The sequence below is a fragment of the Hoplias malabaricus genome, chromosome 6 (assembly GCF_029633855.1).
Source record: "Hoplias malabaricus isolate fHopMal1 chromosome 6, fHopMal1.hap1, whole genome shotgun sequence".
NCBI lineage: Eukaryota > Metazoa > Chordata > Actinopteri > Characiformes > Erythrinidae > Hoplias > Hoplias malabaricus.
The window spans coordinates 33,776,647-33,798,754 of record NC_089805.1 but is presented as its reverse complement, the minus strand read 5'-3'; the positions used below and the strand labels follow the sequence as shown (position 1 = coordinate 33,798,754).

Genomic DNA, 22,108 nt, shown 5'->3' with positions numbered 1-22,108 from the left:
CACCCCACTCACATTTTTGATTTGCAACCCACATTTTTAGAAAGGCTGATTTATACCAATTTATTTCAAAAGGTAGGAATGTAGAGCATATTGCATGTAGTTGTGAGGTGGGGTAGTGAGCAGTAACTTCTTTGATCAGATTTCACTGAGCTGAATGAATAGGAATCCCAAGAGCGTACATTTCCCTTCTCAGGTGGGAGACGATGCTGAATAGGGGAAATTAAATGCATTTCTTTTTGCTGGCTGAATAGAGCTTTCCCTTTTTTCAACCCAGAAAATAGAAATAACTATTAATATTCATAAATGAGTAAGATTTATTATCCAGTGCAAATGGTGAAAGCCCTGACAGGGCAGTTGATGAATGATGGTCATAGTGATGGGTAGTGAAAGCTGTAGGGTTCTGATGAATTGCTAATAAGCGTCATGCGTGGTGTCTCTGTGTGCTCCACATGTCCTGGAGTTTTGCTTCAATTACAGGTGTCCTTTAGCACTGTGGCTGGCAGCTGGAGGTGAGGGAGCGCCACTCTTCCGAGAGGAAATTGAAAATGGATGTGTGATACATAATTGATGGGTTTAATCCCTGCTCAGAGGGAACACCTTTACTGTGAAAGTGTTTGTGAAGCTGAGAGTCAGTGTGGTTCTGAAGGACTACAAATAGACAAAGAGACCTCATCTCAACCCTCTCTCTCTTTCTCCCTCCTTTTTTCTGTCCCATGGGCACAGAGTAAATGCTTCGCAGACACAACAGCATAACTTGATTCCCTTCATATTTGTGTCCTCTTTATTCCAGATAACTACACTGATTAACCACAAAGACAAGGTAAAGAAGACCGAAAAGACTTTGCGGGCCATCCAGAAGGTAGGGCAGGCAGTCAGTGTAGCAGTGGGCCGCTTTGTGGCTGTGGGAGAGGCCATCGCGCTGGAGAATGAAGAACTGAAAGAGGAGATGGGCCATGCCTGTTTTGAAGCCCGGAGAGCAGGTATGTGTACCATTGATTCAGCCTATGCTGTTCAGAGTTGCGTAGGGTCCAGAGCCTACATGGGGTCACTAGGCACAAGGCAAGAATACACCCTTGGTGGGGCAACAGTCCAGCACAGGGCAACACACTCACTGACTTACAAACTCACACCTGTGGACTCTTGCATTTTTCCACCTACCAACATGTTTTTTTTTTGTTGGACTGTGGGAGGAAACCAAAGAACACAGACACAACAAGAGCACAACACACAGCCCAGAGACTGTAACTTCATACCACAACCCCAGCACCCTGGAACTGTGTGACAGCAACACTACCTGTTGCACCACTGTGCAGCTCAGTCTGTAAACTACACTGAATTTATGCTATTGATATTCCTCTATTCAAGTACATTCCTTCAGAATGCTGATCCAGAATTTAATGTTTATATGTGCTGTAAACTCACACATACCCATTTGTATGTTTTATACATCGCAACAAAGTTTATATGCAAGCATAAAGTGATCTTCACGATAGTTAAAGAAGTTTAGAGCCATCTCTCCACTCTCTTGCAATATCAGCATCTGAAGTTCTACACTAAATATCGGACCATTCCTGTGAGACTTTGTGGCATTCATCAAAAATGTTATTTAGGTCAAGTACTGATTGAATAATTAGTTTTCAATCACAAAAGCCACTCCAGGTCATTTCAGTTCTGGCGTTCCAGAGCCTACAGCCTACACTTAGCATAGGGCATGATGACCTTAGGCTCTAGAACGCTTCATTTAGTTTTATGTATTACTTGTACGTTATGGAAGCTTGTTTGAGAGCAATTAAATGTGTCTTCAGAGGGTGCACCGTAAATTATATTAATTCACTAATTATAAGGGGTGTTTGTGAGTTTTGGACATAGTGTGTTTCTTCCACAGAATGTGAGAAGGATTGTGAAAATAGTTAGGTTCAGATGTTTACATTGTTCAGTGGATAAACTACCTTCTCTCTTTAATAGATATGAATTAACTTTGGATCAGTCACAGTCAGATCACTGCTTTAAGTTGGGTGTATAAAGGAAGATTTTTATTTCTGTCAGCCTTTTCCCACAGGGGGTTATAAGGCAGCATGTACAGTAAAACAGATGTTATTTATTATATTCCAACCACATCAGGCTTTTAGATAGCCCTTAATTTATGCAATGTATTTAAAGTGGAGTGATGTGTTGAGAAATGGTTTGATTGCATCATGTCCCTCATGAATACAAAGAAAGTGGCTGTAAGAGGAGTTAGTATGAATGCCTTTTGTATGTAATTATGGCTGCCTGGGAAACAGAAAAAGTGCTGTGGCTTTTCTTCTCCTATTGTTAGGTGAGCTCTCTACCCTTCCCTCCACACCTCTAAAAATACCCCTCAAACACTCCATGTCTTCATATGTCTCGTTCCATTATTGCCCTGCTCATTCCGAATGTAACACACATAGCAGGGGGTTGTTTCCACATAGAGATAACTAGCTATAGAGAGGGCATTCAGTTCCACACAAGTGCTTACACACTTTTTATTGGATGTAATCATTATAAAAGTAGTTCACATTTTATATAACTGTTTTTCAGTGGGCTTCTTTTTGTTTGTAATTAGGACACCAACCGAAGAACCAAAGGATTATTTAGTCCAATGCAAACGAAGCCAGCTGCTGTCTAAAATAGAATCTAATTAAATGAATTTTTGGACATGTGTCAAGGCAGACAGTAATGGTGTAGGGGAGAACTCGGAGGTGTGTTCTGTGCTTAAATGACCAAACAAACTCCTCCAATAGAAACTCTTTCCCTCTGTTTTCAGCTGATGGTAACGTTGATCCTCTGTGATGATAGCTTACAGTAAATACAGAGGGCTGCTGGCTGATGTTCTCCACTCCTGTACCTCCCAGTGAGAGAGGCCTTCCACAGCACTGGGATTAGAGTGGGCTTTAGCACTAGCCAGCCCACTCCCCACAGCGCTGAGACACGCAGCCATGCGGCTAATCCTGCTGCTCATTCCCCTGCCTGTTCACACCAATGGGCAAATGTTTCACACTAAGCCAAGTGAAACAGGTAGGGGAACTCTCTGAGGTCCCTCTTAGGAAAAACAGTGACAAGTTGAAGAAGATAAAGGCTCACAAATAATGGTATATATAAAAGTGACATAACAGGCCAGAAACACTCAGCATTCTGTGTAGCAAGGAATGGAGTCTCTAGGCCTTATGTTGATGCATAGATGGATGGATTTGCTTTGAAAAATGAACAGGTATCTTCCAATTTTAGAGAGATATGAGATATGCAATATGTCTGTCATATATACACAGTAATATACAAACGTTTTTATGCACCTGAGAAAAAGAGATTTAAAACTATCCGAGTAGTACGAAAACACACAAAATAACCCTAAAATTAGAATAAAAACCAATAAGATTATAGTATACATAGTAACTAGTGACTATACTTTGTGTGAATGTGTTGGTTTAACCCTTTCCAAATCCATCCTCATGGCAGGCTATTATTATTTGAGGTCATCATCCAATACCTGATATTACCCAGGTTAATAAATACTTCATTCTTTTAAATCAACTGTGCTATTGACTAAAAAATCCATATGATCAAGGAGAACATCTGGAAACAAAACTTGGTCTTCACACTTATATATATATATATATATCACTTATTAAATCAACAGAAGATATATTTTGATCAGAGTTGTTTGAACTTTTGCGTACAGCTGTATGTTTTGTTCCAGATGAAATGAGTGAAAGGCAGAATAATTCTATGTGTAAGTAGAGATAACTTACTTAGATACTGAAGGCTGTTATTAATGAGTACATTGCTTGTGTTACACAGAGCCATTCCTTCCGAACCAAGGTCAAACCTTTTATTTTTTTAATTTTTACTCTTGTAAGGTGAATGTATAAACTTTGCTTAGTCAGCAGACGCAGATGATTTCCATTCCCCTTTTGTGGGCATAAAAATAAGAACACGTACATGTGCTGGAAGTTTGTTTCTCCTGAACGTCTTAGAGGAAAGAATAAATATAGCTTGAATTTTGTGGAACTGAAGATGTGAATGATGTTTAATATATGCGTCTTGGCTGTATGTAAACTGCAACTCTGTTTTAAAGCTCTCAAAGAGAGAAATAAAAGAGGAGGTGGTGAGCCACTGCTAAACCGTGCCATTTAAAGGGCATTGATTCTGGGGTCTTGGACTTTCACCTTCTGGAGCTTCTGTCTGGGCGCACAGCCTCAGGCTCTGTCCCTTTAATGCAGTTCAACTCAGTGACAGGAGCAGGGCCGGAGTGGCAACCATTCAGAGCAGCGCCCCAGGCTTTTCTCTGGTGCCGCAGAGGGGATTCACTCTTAAGCCTCCAAAAAAGACCCCCCCCCTCACACACACACACACACTTTAATGCTCAGGAAAGACACAGAGGTAGAAGAGAATCCCCATTCTGAAGCAGGAATGTATCAGTATGGAAGATAACAACAGAGCCCTGATTGTGCATAGCTCAGGCATTAGGCAGATGAATAAGGCTGTGTGAGCACTCATTGGCAACCTCATTTGGCCCATAGTGCCTCGTTCTGCTCTGTTCAGGCTGAATGTTGCAGCCATTCTGAGGATCTGGCAGTGAACAAGCTGCCGGATGCAATCACAGCTTCAGTGTGATGTCTTTTGGAGAGGAAGCCATTGCAGATACGGAATTGTAGCACTTTTGTTTGCAAAAAAATTATACCCTACTTCACTCCAAAATAAATCTCTGAAAAGATTTCCCCAGCTTTTTCCTCTCTCTTCTTAGTTCATGCTTCCAGCATGTCCCATTGTAAACTAGGCTTATGTTTTTGTTTTTTGGTTATCTACAACCAATAAAATGTCTGCTGTTAACTTAATACGAGAAATTTCTTAGTCAACAGAACAAAGAGTACTGTGTAAAAATGTCACACACAGAATAAGAATTTAAGACTGGTGGAAAAACTTCATTTGCCTTAAGACACAAGTGTTAAGGAATGTCAGGAAGACCTGAGGTGAGGAACAGAGTGAAGAGATGTGACAAGGAAGGCTTGTAAATTTATCAGAAGAAGTGGTGGACAGCTTTTGCCTACTTGGATCAAGTGGAGTATTCACATACTGCCCATATCAAGACTGGGTAAAACAAAGATGAAGGAACATGTACAACCAAATGCCTCTTTCACACACGAATTCCAGAGTATTGGGTCTTGGGGTGATCCTTTCACACATGGAGTGCACAGAGGGAGATTGTGTCAGAAACGTTCTCGGAAATGTTCTGCATTATTTGGCTTGGGGTGGTGTCTGTGCAGCGCATGCAGGAAACATTTCTGAATTGTATCGGCTCCATTGTCACATGTGCTGACTCAGACTTTACCCAAGAGTCTCTACTAATGGGGTAGTGGGATGGTGCGAATGGTGCAGGTGTTTGCATTCACAAACACAGCTCCTTCGGGTAAACTCCGGAACATTTCTGGGTTACCGTAGTATGAAATGGGCATTAGTGTGATGCTCTCCAACATGAGCACATATTTGTCAACTCAAAGGTAAAGTTAATGTTGCTTTGTCATTGGAGGAGAACAGTTTGAAAAAACTGAGAAGGAAGCAAGTGCTATTCTTTATACTGGAACTAGCAAGGACTTTAAATTGTGGGGACAAAAAAAATTATATTTATTTTGGGTTTGATTCAACACTGCAAATCCTCTATACTTTTAGTCCTCTAATTACTGATGTGTACATGGGGGTGGGCTTGTCATGCCCCAGCTCCATATGTTGACTGGTGGCACTGCCAGGTGGTCTAAAATAACTCTAAGCCATACATCTAGACAGTTTTATGCCTCCTGGGTCTTTGAGATGCTCACAAATGACTGCCTGCTGCTTACATACCACTATAAAAATCATCAAAATGTTAGCTACTAGCCTGTGCTCAAACAACTGCCAGGAGAAAGCTACAGGTCAGCAGCGTTTCTCACAGGAAAACGATGAACCAGAAAAATGTTCCTATGAGAATGTTTACTGGTTGCTTTGGGTGTGTGCATGTGTGGAAGATGCTCAATTAGAGAGGGAAAGAAAATCCATCAACTAGGAAACAGCAACAGTAATGAAGCAGTAATGAGAGGGTTTCAAAGCAGCGTGTTTACTTTTTTAATCTCTGTTTGTCTTTCTTTTTTTTTTCGAATCCCAACATCCAATTAGGAGCACTCACAGTAAGTGCTATATATGAGCCAAAAGTTTCAAAGCAGCGCTAGCACTAAATGATTTTTTATGAGATAATCGACAGTAATAAGTTGACATCATCTAAAAGATTTTATTTAATATGTTTTGTGATAGTGCTCAACTGATTCTAATTTATTTTACTTATTGTGACTAGTTAGGTTGTATTGCAGCCCTAATCATACCCATGTTGTTCTATTGTTCAAAAACTCCTTAAGGGTTGTTTACATAAATTATTCGTTAAAATTGAGGAGTCAATATAGCGGCTGTTTTTAACACACTGAAGGCTTTTACCTTGTAATGAGCTGGACTAACACTACATCATTGCAGAACAATACAGATATTACTACATTATCATACTAGATATGATTAAACTTGGTATAAATAAATATGTGTGGATAATTGCCTAAAGGGCGGCACGGTGGTGCAGCAGGTAGTGTCGCATTCACACAGCTCCAGGGACCTTGTTTCAGGTCCGGCTCCGGGTAACTGTCTATGAGGAGTTTGGTGTGTTCTCCCCGTGTCCGCGTGGGTTTCCTCCCATGGTCCAAAAACGCACGTTGGTAGGTGGATTGGCAACTCAAAAGTGTCAAAAGGTGCGAGTGTGTGAGTGAATGTCTGTGTGTTGCCCTGTGAAGGACTGGCGCCCCCTCCAGGGTGTGTTCCTGCCTTGCACCCAATGATTCCAGGTAGGCTCTAGAACCACCACGACCCTGAACAGGATAAGTGGTTACAGACAATGAATGAATGAATGAAGGAATAATTACCTAAAAAATTCCCATAGTCTTAAAATAACACTCCATACTTCAGGCTTGAAGTGCATATAGGGCCTAGGCCACAGGAAAATGCTGAGGCTGATACCAGTATTGATGTTTTGGGTCGTAATTTTGTTAGAATCGAATATATTGGCAAATACCAATTATTATTTTTAAGTTATGTTTTGTTTTATTTTGACACTCTCCCAGTTTTTAACCGGATCCAACTTGAAACACCTCATCAAGTTTGAATCTTAATGAAACTGATTTGAACTCTGAAATCAGTAAGAAAAACAGAAATATATTTAGAGACCAAACCAAACATACCCATCAAAACCCATAATGCTGACTACCACTGAACATTTGTAATATCCAGCTCTTGCAGAGCATTGCTGGGAAAGACTTATCCATTTGATAATGTGTGTGTGTGTGTGTGTGTGTTGCAGGCACAGCCATAGCACAGCTGACTGATGTGTGTGGTGTGGAGCAGACTGAAGCTGATGGACGCAGCACAGTGTTCAGTGACAGGACAGGAATGGTGAAAGCCGCCCGCATGTTGCTGTCCTCCGTCACCAAAGTCCTGGTCCTCGCTGACCGCATCGTAATTAAACAGATCATCAGCTCACGCAACAAAGTGAGAACGGTTTTATTTTATTTATAAAAGCACACCAACTCTCACACACACATACTTTCCTTTTCATGTTTTCACTATGAATATAGACTGTGTTTTCCACATCAGTCATTATGGTGAACCCTGTAACTCAGCAGTCTACTACACTTTTCTGCATGAACACACACAAAGCACTTGTTAAGCTTTTAGATCCTATCATAGCAGGGGCATAGACTCAAAGTCCTGCTTTTTTGGAGATAATTGAAGAGAAGCAGTGCACCCATCTCAGCAGTGCTGTGAGACCTGTTTTTACTGTCAGAAATAGCGTGTGTGAGCGTGTGTGTTTTTGTGTGTGAGTGTGCACTCAGAGCTGGAGCTAATCACGTCCAGTTACCGCTGTTTGAACAGACAGGCAGCAGAGTAGCTCTCCATTAGAGAGGAACCCAATTGAATTTGTCCCTGTCCTGGCCTGATAACGCCCACCACGAACTAGGAGCCTCAAATAGCAGCCACTTTATCTGTTTCCCCCAGTTCAGTCCTCTCACACTGTTTCCTCTCATTGTATCTGCCCATTCAGAGAGTTTCACTCTGAGACATTTGCTTCTTTTTTCCCTACTAATAAAAAGTATGACTGTGTTCTGGCTGCAGCTGGTGGTATATCAGCATTTGAAATGGCATTTCAAACTTCTGATGTTTAGCCTTAAGATTGTGACTTAATGTTATGGCCGAATTGAGTTTTTCTCATGGGATCTCATCAGGGCTTCATGATATTGGACTTTATTGAACTTTTAATTCTGCAGCATGTGTTGTGATAACATCATTGTCAATATATTTAGAAATCAAATTTGAATTTAAAAACAGCAAATGTTGACCAAAATGCTGTCCAACAAAATAGAAAGCACACACGCATCAGATAAAACATAGAAAGCAGAAAAAAACAATAAATAACATACTAAAGATAGAACACAGATATATTAGGATCCATGGCCATATATTAGGAAGTCATTCCATAATTTGGGATCTATAACTTCAAAAGCCCTATCTCCCCAGTGCTTCAACCTATATTTAGGGACCACCAGAAGAAGCTGATCAGCAGATCTGAGTGACATTGATGGAACATAAGGTTGCAACAGTTCAGAGAGGAATTTACACCAGATTTTAATGATCTAGCATGTCATGATGATGTTAATGCATGTTCCGAACCCTAAATAAGGGGCTCATCTGCAAATGAAGAAGGGGTTTCTAGAAGGGTTACAGGAGATTTCAGGAAACTACTTTGTATTCATGGTTAAAATAAGCTTAAGTCTAAAATCCTCAGTATTTCATTAGGGAATTTACATGAATGACAAAAATTTGTCATTTAACATTTTATTTTACCATTGAAATCTCTTTAAGTAGTAAACTTCTATTATTTATACAAATAAAAGTGCAGGTATTCACTGCAGTTGTGTGTCAGTCAACAACTAACAATAAAGATTGTGTGTCGTGCGTCTCAAAGATTGTAGAAATATAAATGATAATGGGCAGACAAATCATATTAAATCCGGTTTATTGTCACGATACATTAACATGTTTGGTGAGTGAAACATTTTGGTGCAAAATCAATACATAAAAATACTATATAGGTACAAAAATAAAGCACAGTATGTACACATTATCTTGCTCTATAAATACAATATTCCACTGGTAAAATAAAGATGTTATATAGAACTAGGAAATGGGCAGATGTATGCATTGCAATACATATGGCATTAGACACAGGTTTGGTATGAGTTCCAAATGTAGTGTGACAAAAACAAAGACTTTGTTGGGTGCAGTAATTAAGCACAGTTCCAGTAGTAAACACATAAATTGCAGGGTGCAGAAAGAGTTTGTATTATGGGGTGGGTAGTGATGAACTCTGGAATGGTTCACATATATCTGCCTCTAGAAGATATATCATAGTAGATATATCATGGAAAAGTGTGAACTGTCCTTTTGTTTCAAACAACAAAAAAGATGTAAACAAAGATATAAACAATAATCTTTCAAAAAAAAGTGTGGTTTTAGCCATTTGGCACTGAAGCACTTTAGAATGGTTTGTTAGCACAGTCAAACCTCTTTCTCTCACTCTCTCACATGACATTGTTGTGTTTGTGCAAGTCAAAATTACAATGCTGAAATGATATATTGTGCTGCTTTAGATCTCATTACACAGAGATTCTGTTTACCAGCAGCTACACAGTAACTGAGGTCTTCCTGCTCTGTTTTTATGAGGCATGGATGGGGTCCTCAAATCAAAACAGACTGCTGCATAAAGTAATGAAAAGGAATAGATTCACAAAATGTGTACCCAGTTTTCTCCTTGCCCCAGATGGAGTAGAGTAGTCAAGTTGTGTCTGATGTCAACGGTTTTCTTGTGTAGATTTACACTGTAGCTTCAAAGTTAGCAAACTTAACTAAAAATATACATTTTATATTTAAAGGGCATATCAGTAATATTAGAGTCAGTAACCGTAATGCTTTGTTGTCTATCCAGAAAATGCATTTCCAGCTAGTTCAAATAGATTACAGTCCAAAATACCCTTGGGCTAAGATACTGCAAGGTACTGGAGCCATTGCTGATGCATAGACCGAGAAAAACTAAATAAAAATAGAATTCTTTTTATTTTTTTTTTTTTTTGTCTGTTCATTTTGGATTTAGCACATGAGGCACTTGTAACAACATGTCATCTAGTGCCACGTTATGAGGTCATACCGCAATACATTTAATTTTTATTTTAACTCAGACGCATTCATATTAACAGAATCGAATTCAAATTTAAGTTCAAGTTCAATGCTATTAAAAGCCCAGAGGAATTTTGAAAAGTGCATTTGTAGCAGAGGACAGAATAAAACATTAAAAACACTTCTATGAAAGTAAATTACAAAAAAGTTTGACAAGTGAAATAGTCTAGTTATTGAAGGAATATCTGTATGTGCTGGTCTTCATTATGTTCACCTTGTAGCAAGTAGTTTAAGAAGGAATAATACTGTGAATGAGGACAGTCCAGAATTATATTCTGAGCCTTACCCATACATCTGTAATTCAAAAGGTACAAAGCGCAGCATTGTAAATGATGGGACTGTACACAAACAACTAATGACGATTCTCTGGAGGAAGGCAACAGGATACACTTTCTTACACAATGTTTGCTGGGCATAAATTACCAAAACACATTTTAAAGTCTATAAAAAAAATATCAATACATTGTATTACTGCGACCCTAAAATGGATTAAGCAGCAAAGATGATGATGATGATGATGAATACATTGTATTGCTGATTGCGCCGGTCCTTTCACTCATACAAACAACAGGTGAATGTGGTGCAGCTGACCAGTTACAGAAATTGTCCTAATGTTGTGAATGCGTGTGTGTGTATTTATATTTTTGAAGGTGCTGATAACACTGGAACAGCTGGAGCAAGTCAGCACCTTTCAAGAGTTTGTACAGATCTTCAGTCAATTTGGAAATGAGATGGTGGAGTTCGCCCACCTTACAGGTGACAGGCAGAATGTAAGTCCCCTCACCTGCCAACTCATAAAGGCTCTAGATCGCGTACACGTATATAATCCCATGGTAAAGAACTTTAGAGCTTGTGTAAAGTTTGTATAAGTTTGCCATATATTGACACAGGATAAATAAATAACAGACGTTTAAGATTGAAAAATGAACACCTCAGAACATCTGTCACATCAATCTACTGGAATATCACCAGAGTAATTAAGTGAGATTAAATAGCTGCATTTATGGAAACAGTAATCTTTTTTGTGTGCAGGAAAAAAGGAACACCTTAAAAGTAATAATTATGTCCAAAGAATCGTATGAGATTACTGTCTCATCAAGATTGAGAACATCTTGACTCACCATATGGAAGTCAACCAAACCAACAGTAATCCAATGTTTTGATGACACATACGTGTAAAACCTGTGGTTATGGAACCACATAGTGAAAAAGAATAAGACATTCAGTTTTACAGTGTAATTAAAGGTGATGGAAAAAAAACAGGAAAAAAATGGTATCTTGCTAAGATTTGTGAGGCCTGGTCTTCAGAGTATCAGAGTAAGGCCTGGTCTTCAGAGTATAAGAAGGATGTTCTATTTTGCAATCCACAAAATCAACTTTTTTTAATTGTATTATTTTCTTGTTAATTGTGCAAAGGAGATCAGTGTTTTGATTGACTCTTCCGTTGCAGGTTTTTTTTTTACATTTTTTTTTTTGTGAATTTGAGTTCCAAGGAAATTTAGTTTTGACAAAGACACATCTTATCCACATTTCCAGCATAGCATATGTGTCATTAATGTGTCTGTGAAAACCACAAATTGCACAAATTTACTTTTTAAAATCAGATTTGGGCCACTTTAATGTGTGGTACTGAAATCCGATCTATATCTGATCTGTGGCAATGTGACTGTCTGAAATTCTGGATTGAAATTTATTCTCAATTTTGCCATTGAGAATGATAGCTGTACACTGGTCCAAAGCATTTTCATTATAATTTGAGGTGTATAGGACATGGAAACAGCCTGGTCAAAGAATTTTTCTTTGGGAAACAAAAAACATGTGAAACAACTTAATCCAGGATCCTGTCACACATTTATTAGGGGAAAAAATGTGGAAAATAATGTTTTTATAAAAACTTAAATGATTAGAACTTTTTTCTTAGTGGTTCTTTATCAATTTTATATTTTTCATGTCGGTGTGAAGGTTGTTTCATGTCGGTTATTTAGAAAAGCTAGAGTTAGAACTATGTGTGCAAAGCTAAACTACATGTGTTCAATACTTTTTCAATGCTACCCACTGTGTATCAGTTTAATCAGTGGAGGTGTAATGGAGAGAGGAGGGCTTTGGAGAGCTGATAGGAGAGTCTTATTTCAAGCCGGAAGCTTCTTCTCTCAGCGAGTCAGTGTTTCACACACACATCACGTCTCTCTGTCTCACTGCAGAGCTATCCTGCCAATCTGCTGCTGCCTCCATCTATTCAGCTTCATAAAGGGAAATATAATAACAGATAATCACATCTGCTTTTGTGGGACAGGCTGGGAGAGCAAGCACAAACACACACACACACACACACACACAAATACACACATATTTAGATGCACATATAGCATATTGGCTCCTACATTTCTTCTGCAGGATAGTGTGCTATACTGATTGAAGTTCCTGCCAGAATGCTTCAGTTGAATCATATCTCACATGTCCTACCTTATCATGCCATGTGGTAGTGCAGTTTGCTCTCAGGCTGCTTGGTCCACATCAAAATCTCTAAAAATTGCTGGGGCCTATTGGTCAGATTCCATATCAGGTGAATGCAGGATTCAGTCTATTTTGGCACGGGAGCCAATTTGTGACAGCATGTCCCCATGAATGTGCACATCATACCTTTTTAGTAGTTTTGTTGTGCATGGAAACATTGCAAAATGCTAAAACCACTAACATAATCCACCTAACATAATCTTTGTCTGTTCTTCTTTTCGTCTCTCAGGACCTGAAGGATGAAAAGAAGAAAGCACGAATGGCTGCGGCTCGTGCTGTGCTGGAGAAGTGCACCATGATGCTTCTCACTGCTTCCAAGGTCAGTGCAGAGGGTACCACCTGCCTGCTTCTGGACAGTTTGATCACTATGTTTAGGTGCAGTTTGACTTTTAAAAGCCAGAATGGTCAAACTTTATCAAATATAAATTATAAAATGAAGATATTGTTAGAAACAGAGTTTGCCATCGCATATCACTTTCTTTGCTACAGGTAAATTGTTTTTGTTGTTGTGTAATTATTATTTTGGTACTTTAAATCACAATGTGTCATTCAGTAGAAAGTTATGTAATTGTTTTACTTTATTATTGTCAGAATATTGGTAATACTTTTTGGATTGTCCACTGTCAATGCAGTGTAGCCACTCAGAGTGTGACATTGTAACTCAAGTAAACATCATGACTCAAGTAAATATTGAGTTACATGACTTATTTCCCTATAATTTATTAATAACAAAATCATCTGTAACCCGTCATCAAGTTGAAGTGTAAGAAAAGGTCAAAATAATGCTTTACTGATCCCAAGGGAAACTGCAGACCACAGGTAATTGAACACATCTGTCACAAGTAAACACTTGCAAATTACATAATATTATACAACACACTTTCTTCCGGTGCTTTCAGTATTTGCAAAGTTCTTTCAATCAAAACGTCAATATGAATGTTTGCTTCAGTTCTAACTTTGGTGTTTTTCCTGTCCCAGACATGTCTTAGACACCCAGACTGTGAGTCTGCACGGATCAACAAGGATGCTGTGTTCACTCGCATGCGTCTTGCCCTGGACCAGGTCATAGAGATAGTAACCGATGCCAGGACCAGCGGTGAAGCCAAAGCACTGCCCATCAGCATCTATGCTGGGATTAAAGACTTCAAGGTGCAGGCATGGGTCAAGGGTTTCTGGACAGATAGTTCAGTTGACAGTGATAATGGACAACCCTTTATCTAAAAGGTCTATATAACCTCACCCATTACAGATATTTTCAGTAATCCTTCAAGTTTAAGACGGTTGTGTTGTCATTACCTGGTCCCTTCCCTTATTTGTTTTCTGATTGAAAGCAGTTAAGGATGTATTCTCCCTCCACTGCCAAACCAAATTTGAAGATTTATAGAATCACCACTTTGGGCCAGTGTTGAGGCTGACTTTGTTTCTGTATGTGTCTTTATGGTTTTCAGGGTAAAGTGGAGGGTCTGAGGAGCTCTTTGTACTGTGTTCCATGTGAGGCTGTGGCAGCACAGCTGGAAGCCCTGGTAGAGCAGACTGAAGACTTCACAGATTCAGCCTACACCAGTCATGAGCAGCGAGAGAGCATACTGCAGCTGTGCCACATCACACGACAAGAAACCCAGCAGCTCATCTCCTGCTGGACCCAGGCGGTATGACATATAGATGACATATGTGAAATCAGTAATAGACATTGGCGATGTCTCTCTATCCTCAGTTAAGATTGTTAGGCTCAGAGAAACTCATGATCTTCTGAATTACTCTGTCACTCATTAATCTCCCATATTAGTAGGCAGAACTCAAGTAACTTCTGTGTGCATTATGGAAAGAAGAAAATCAACATGAACCTGTACAAACAGGGTCTTGCATATTCCTTTATATTTGTACATAAAGGCCTGTAATATGCAGCATATTTGTTGCTAACTTTTATATATTACAGATATTACATATGCATATATTACAGATATGCAAAAACCATTCACTATATCAGAATAATAATACTTCAGGTAGATGGTGAAGATGATCCCACACAGTATAGCACAAGCTGTCACTGTGTTGTTGTTAATGAAGTGACAAGTTCACTATCATATAAGCAAGTCCCATATAAATATATGGAGATTTACAGCCATGTGCACATTTAAATGAGTTTTTCCTTTTTATTTCAGGAAAAAACTGAATTCTGTAGCTTGATTTTTTTTTTATTTTGAATTGCATAAGATTTATTAAATTATTTTTTTCCGCCTGTATTAGGACTAACATGTGCTTCCCTAATCTAGAATAAAAGAACACTTTTTTATGAAGTTATTTATTTCCCCCTGCTCTTATAGCTATTCCTGCCCCCTCATATCCTTCCCTTTTCTGCACATCATAAACAGTGGATTCATCTGCACTTCTGTACAGAGCTCTGCAGTGTAACAGTCCTCAACTATATATGTTCATTCATCCTTGACTACTCTATCGCCTTTTCTAAGACCTTCCAAATAGCTATTCAATTTTCTCTGTTGTTGTGGAGCAGTGGCGTCATCTGTGTGTAAGGTAAAGAGTGTGTGCCTAGCCATCAGGTTTGTTCTTTATCAAACCTAGTAAACGCTAAGGACACAGTCTATAGGTGCAGGAAGTGACTCATAGTTCATCTTAGGGAAGAAACACCACTTTAAGGAGCAAAGAACATTGAAGTTTTAGCAGGAAATACATAGTATTGAATCAGACAGATTATTATTCTTGAAAGATGTAATTGTTGTATTAAGACTTTTTTTTTTTTTAAATAGAAAATTGTGAAGCCTTCTTGAAGGATCGCATCTTACAAAATCTATCTGAAACAAGTTGTCATGCTACATCATTTAAAACAATTTAGGCTTCTAGTACATATATAATATCAGACATTTACTACAGATGGTTCAAGTAAATGCTATTAATGCTCCTACAGGCCTTCAGTGCCTAGATGTAGTGTTTACAGACAGACATGAGCAATAAGATTTGATCGTTTTTTTTTTTTTTTCAGTGTGTACAGATAAATCTATTTTTGTCAGTTTTAGAATTAAGCTTTCCCTCCCTGTTGAAACTCTGTGTATGAGAGGCCTTCTTACATTTTTTGAATTTGAAGAGACCTGTTTGTTTTGCTTTGCTTTCGAATTCCTCACCTTACTGTTTGTGTTCTACCTGTCTGAGTCCTGAGTGGCAGGAGCACTGCGAGTGCGTGCTCATGGAGGTGATAAGAGCTCATTCAGGCACACTGGGATTTCTCGGAGTAGAGTTGGAGGGGTTAGAAGACAGGAGCGTTTGTAGAGCTCCTGCAGGCTGCAGTGTGTCTGCTTTGTGCCTGCTGTTTGTGCTGACGGCCTGCTGTAATCCTCTTGGAAAGGGATCCCTCCCACCTGTCTGCCTGGCCTCTGAAGACAGCACTGCTCCGAGACTATCATGTTTTACAAAGTGCATCTCCCTGGCTACGACAAGCCCACTGACACCACACTGCAATTTTTTTCTCTGCTGTCAAAAAGCTTCCAGTGTTATGAGTGTTATTTGGCAAGGATAAGGCACATTCAGTCAAAGGTCATCTTTTAAGCAGTATTTTGACTGCTTGTTGCTTTCTATCTGTTTCTTCCTTACCATTTCTACTTTTCTCACTCTGTCTCTTTCTGTCCTTGCCAACAGCAGCAGTCGCTCAAAGCCAAAAAAGTGACGGAGGAAATGGAGCTGGCCATTCTGAAAACCTGTCAGAGTGTCAGTGAGCTCAGACGAGAGGTGAGCGATCTAGCAGCTATACACAGGAATTTTATATTGGATGGATCAGAGTCTTGCAAGGAGACCTTTCAGTCAACCCCAGGCAACTGTCTTTTGATCTGTTTTCATTACACCTTCTCACCCTTTGTGTCTATCTGTCTCCTATCCATCTTCCTCCCCCTCATCTCAATCTTCCATCTCTCTATGTGTCTCTCTTGCTCATGTTTCCATTATTGTTGCTCCCTGTTTTTTGTATCAATTGCCCTTTGTTCTCAGCTCCATAAGGTAGCGGTGGGCCGGGCGAGTGAGCTGCTGAAGCTACACTCTGATCATCTGGTGCTGCAGGCTCTAAAGGTGGCTGGTGGTGAGGGGAACCTGGAGGCAGTGGCTGAGTATGGACGCACACTGACTGAGCAGAGGGAGCAGCTGGTGGAGGTGAGCAAAAGCTAGAACTCTGAAGCTTCAGCATTATGATCTTCAGAGCTGCACACCATGTTTGGAATAGACACAACCTCAAAGTTGTCTTAATCCAGAAGTCAAAAGGGTTCTTTATCAATAAAGGAATGATTCGGCAAAAATACCATTTATTCATTCATTCATTATTTGTAACCGCTTATCCAATTCAGGGTCGCGGTGGGTCCAGAGCCTACCTGGAATCATTGGGCGCAAGGCAGCCACCCTAGAGGGGGCGCCAGTCCTTCACAGGGCAACACAGACACACACACACATTCACTCACACACTCACACCTACGGACACTTCAATCCACCTACCAACGTGTGTTTTTGGACTGTGGGAGGAAACCCACGCGGACATGGGGAGAACACTCCAACTTCTCACAGACAGTCACCCGGAGCGGGAATCGAACCCACAACCTCCAGGTCCCTGGAGCTGTGTGGCTGCGACACTACCTGCTGCACCACCGTGCCGCCCAAAAATACCATTTAATCAATGTTTAAAAAACTCTAAATGTAGGCATATTAAACAAACAAATAATTTGTATCTTTAGTTTAGTTAACGGTATTATCTTGTATCACAAGTCTGTAGCCATCCAAAATTCCCCAAAATTTCTCTCAGCCCGCTAAATCCTCACACAGGTCTTCACTGAGGTAACACAAGGCTCGTCCATGTGGTTATACACAGTACAACCTGTAGTTAAAAAAAATAAAACAAAACCATACTATGTAGATGAAGTGAGCAACTAAATATTTTAGATATCATATGTTGTGCCCTCCCCTGCAAAGTGTAATTCTCCTTCATGTTCAAGTACATTTAAACAGATCCTTGTGTTAAATTTAAGAAGTGAAATTTGAGTCAAAAATCTGTTTAAAAGAAATGTGACAATTTTTGGTGACAAAAATGTAAAAAGAACATGTGACATTTATTAGCTGTGCAGGCCCTTTACAGATTTTGTTTTTAGTAGCCAGTAAATTATTTTAACTGTTACTGGGGGAAAACCTCTATTTCTACAGTGGATGGCATAGCCATGTTGCTTTCGTTTAGCAATATTGTTGTTCTATCATTTAATCATCTGTAACTGGAGCTTATTTATGTGTTTTCAGACCTGTCGACTGCTGTGTCACATCTCAGGGACAGAGCCACTTGAGATCACTTGTATTCATGCGGAGGAGACCTTTCATGTCATCGGTCCACAGGTAAAGAAGAGCAGGGTCTGAGACGTTATCTTTTCTTGGGCACGAATACGTTATATAAACACAGAATTACTTATTCTACATTCTGATCCTGGATATTTCTTATGTTAAGGATAATTCTTGTTTTTCATCATTCATTTTGACAGAAACTGGGCAACACCTAGCTGATGATGAACTGGTAGATGCTCTACTTGAGACAGTTACCAAATTTGATTAATTCACAATGAAGGAAACATATATACATATTTTTTTCAAATTGTGTCATGACCTTTAGGCAAAATAGCGGGAAATGTATGATTGTGCTCATTTGTTTGTTCCATAAGCCATTTGAATTGCAGTCCTGCTCCAATCGAGAATGATCTCACATATTGAGTTGTAATGAAGCTTAAAGATCAGACAACAAATAAGACTGTATTAGGTAGCTATAGGGTGTGCATTTTAATCATCCTCATCAGTCATTTAAAAAGCCTCAGGTAGTAAGCACCTGAAATGAGTCCATAATTAGAGATGAACCACATCTTTGATTTTCAGTCCTGATTGCTTTATAGAAAATAATATGTTGTGTAATAGTTGGTATTGCTGTTGAAAAGTTGTTGAGACCGAAATTTACTTATTATGTGATCACAAGAAAAACAGCAGTTTTACTATGGATATTAAACATTTAGTCCATTTTAAGTTTTTAAATATGAATCACTTAGAACTTGCTTACTCTCACTCATTCATTCACTCATTCATTAGCAGGCAAGACATTCTCCAAAGGTGCAGTAAAACATTCATTCATTATCTGTAACCGCTTATCCAATTCAGGGTCGCGGTGGGTCAAGAGCCTACCATTGGACGCAAGGCGGGAATACACCCTGGATGGGGCGCCAGTCCTTCACAGGACAACACAGACACACACACACTCACACCTACTGACACTTTTGAGTCGCCAATCCACCTACCAACGTGTGTTTTTGGACTGTGGGAGGAAACCGGAGCACCCGGAGGAAACCCACACAGACACGGGGAGAACACACCAACTCCTCACAGACAGTCACCCGGAGCGGGAATTGAACCCACAACCTCCAGGTCCCTGGAGCTGTGTGACTGCGACACTACCTGCTGCGCCACCATGCCACCCGAGCAGAGGTTGGCTCAGTGTGACACTCTTCTACATCATGTCCTTATGCTGTATTATTCTCTGAATTTCTCTGTAGATAATCTCAGCAGCACAAACACTAGCCCTGCATCCCAACAGTAAAATAGCCAAAGAGAACCTGGATGTTTTCTGCGAGGCTTGGGAGTCGCAGCTGTGTGACATGTCTGTCCTCCTGAAAGAGATCAACGATGTGTTTGAAGGCCGTAGAGGTAGGCTACCTGTGCTATCACCAGCCTAATTCATGTCAGCCACAACATGATATTACAGTTCATGCAGACTTCTAGACCTTTTACTCAAATAAAACAGAAGAAGTTCATAATAAAACAGTTCACATTGACATTTAGATCTTTACATTCATCTCTGCACTATCTAAGAAGATCGGCCAATAGAAAAACTGTTGTGCTCTCAACCTACCCATCAATTCTACTGGGGTACAACGTTGTTATGAATTTCATAGCTGACATTATCCTAAAGCACCATCAATACGTTTTTTATTGATACACAACAAAGCTTTTGTTACTGATTTATGGTCAGAGTCCCTAAGGACAAAGATTCTTCAAAAGCTGCTGAGATCTGTATCACCTTTGACTATTGAGCTGTGCCTTCATGACATTTACTGTTGACACAAGCCATATAAATTTTCCCCAAAGTAACTGAAGTGGCATAAACCTATGTTGCTATTAGTATAGACATAGACAGCAGTGCATCTGCTGAGAAGTGGTCCTGCTGCTTGCTCCTGGGTATTTGAGTGCTGCCTGCTCCCCAGAGCATTAAACATTTGAAATGTGAAATTGTTTGCTTTTTTAAGAACTGCACCCAATGTGTAGTTCCTGTGACAGTGGTGTTTGTCACAGAGTGAGTGAGAGAAAGAGAGGGAGAGGGATTTAGTGAGCAGCAGGAACAGCTTTGCTGGAAACTCCTGGGGACAGTTTTTATTAGAGTGGAAATTTTCTATTGTGTTCAAAGCTAAGACGAGAATTTTCTATGTACTTTTAAAGATGTAATGTTGTTCTCCTCATTGATATGTTTCATCATCCTCTTGTCAGAATTAGCACATACTTTTGTTGCTATATTACTTGAAATAAATTCTCTACATTTTTTAATTCCTCTTTTCAGGTGATAAAAGAGCATATCTGTCATTACCCAGACCAGGGGTAAGTGTTTTACCCAGTTATCTTAAATCTAGCCAATTTCTGTACAGTTTCTCTTCTTTTGAGATTAAGACTTATTTCTAGACTAGATTTTTTTTTACTTATCCATTGTGTTGTTCCTGAAAATGATCTAACAATGAAATGAGTATTTCCTCACATATAACAATAAATATCTAAAAAATTTGGTATATTTACACTTGCCATTATATCAATTTTACAGTACAGTACAATAACAGCATTAGATCTCCTTAGGAAAATTGTATCACTTCATCGTACTCTTAAGTTCCATTCTCTTTCAGAAGCACTCAGCTAATCTGAAAACAGCAAAGCCTACCAAGCTTGATGCAGAGGTACACACCAAATAAACATTTCATGTTTAAAAGAGAACAGTTCTGTTAGAAAACAGCTAATTTGCTAGTAATTAAACAAAAAAGCTGTGCTATTGTGACACACTCCCCTTGTTGCTTATTTGTGTTGTTGTTAATTGTTAGTTTAAGAAATAGTAATGATTAACACTACGTATTAGACAAAAATACAGTATTTACCTGTAAACTGTGTTGTTCAGGAGCAGACTACCATTGCTAAATTGGGGCTAGAGCTTCGGCTTCTGACCTCAGATGTAGACTCTGAGCTGGAGCACTGGGAGGAGCAGGAGCATGAAGTGGTTCGGCAGAGCCAGAGTATGTCCAGCATGGCCTACTCCATGTACCTTTTCACCAGGTACTGACCTCAACAACACTGTGTATTTTAACAAGCTTTTAGTACATTAGCTAGAATATTGTTAACTGTAATGCCTTATTAGCAAGTCAGTTCACTGCTGCTTAATGCTCCAAAAGCTTTTTAGCCTTAATTTGCGCTTTATGGAAAAAAAAATTCTGAATTCTGTTGGTAGAACTTTAATGTTTTTTCTTGCCTACCTGCCCAGTGATAAGTATATTGACGTATTCCGTTTAAGGAACTGCCTTGAAAAACCAAATGTACACATTTTTTCTTTTATCCAAAGGTAACTGATATGTGAATGCATAGTTGTTGTCAGAAGTTTGCTTCTTTAATTTTGCTTTTGTATAATGAAAGTAATAGAAATGTGATGTTTTGAAGGAAATGTGTGATGATTGATTTTTACAAGCACAAGCATACATAACGTGTTAACTCTAGTGCTAAGACTATTAGCGGTAGGGCTCTTCACCAATCTGTCAAAAACAAATAAAGCCTTTATCTTTAAGAGATAATCCAGCTCTAGGTTGGCTTCAGGAATAAGCTTCAGCCAAACATGTGGTGCCTATTTGGCTTCAGGGTGACATTTTCAACACTTTTTACTGTTGTATTCTTTAACTCTCTTTCTTTTGGTCCATTGTTAAGGGGGGAGGGTCTGCTGAAGACTACACTGGACCTGTTCCACCAAGCCGAGGTATGCTATCTAGTTCAGCTTCTAGGTTCAGGCTCATCAGTAAGAGCAATGAAGTCAGTGGGAACGACTGATCGATATGTTATTAAAAGTAGGAGTCATCATTTGTCTGTGAGATGCAGTGTCTCACCCTCTGCTCTTGAGGGTTTTTGTAGTGAGACTGAGGGGAAACTGCTTAGCTGGCAGACTGTCTGTCAAACCCTGAGAGCTATTGGC

The 22,108-nt window shown here is 39.4% G+C and overlaps 1 protein-coding gene across 4 annotated transcripts in view; it reads left to right on the top strand.

Annotated features, from left to right (window-relative positions):
- The window catches only part of ctnnal1 (catenin (cadherin-associated protein), alpha-like 1), a 52,408-nt gene that overhangs the window by 25,396 nt on the left and 4,904 nt on the right, over positions 1-22,108 (top strand). For 2 of the 4 annotated variants that reach the window (XM_066675399.1, XM_066675402.1), the window contains exons 2-15: positions 791-980; positions 7,385-7,572; positions 10,965-11,084; positions 13,058-13,147; positions 13,807-13,977; positions 14,277-14,477; positions 16,477-16,566; positions 16,822-16,980; positions 18,106-18,198; positions 19,395-19,545; positions 20,453-20,490; positions 20,787-20,837; positions 21,053-21,207; positions 21,847-21,895. In XM_066675399.1, the coding sequence (XP_066531496.1) occupies positions 791-980; positions 7,385-7,572; positions 10,965-11,084; positions 13,058-13,147; positions 13,807-13,977; positions 14,277-14,477; positions 16,477-16,566; positions 16,822-16,980; positions 18,106-18,198; positions 19,395-19,545; positions 20,453-20,490; positions 20,787-20,837; positions 21,053-21,207; positions 21,847-21,895 (1,746 nt within the window). The remainder of the gene's footprint in view (positions 1-790; positions 981-7,384; positions 7,573-10,964; positions 11,085-13,057; positions 13,148-13,806; positions 13,978-14,276; positions 14,478-16,476; positions 16,567-16,821; positions 16,981-18,105; positions 18,199-19,394; positions 19,546-20,452; positions 20,491-20,786; positions 20,838-21,052; positions 21,208-21,846; positions 21,896-22,108) is intronic. The other 2 variants (XM_066675400.1, XM_066675401.1) reach the window with 2 other exon arrangements.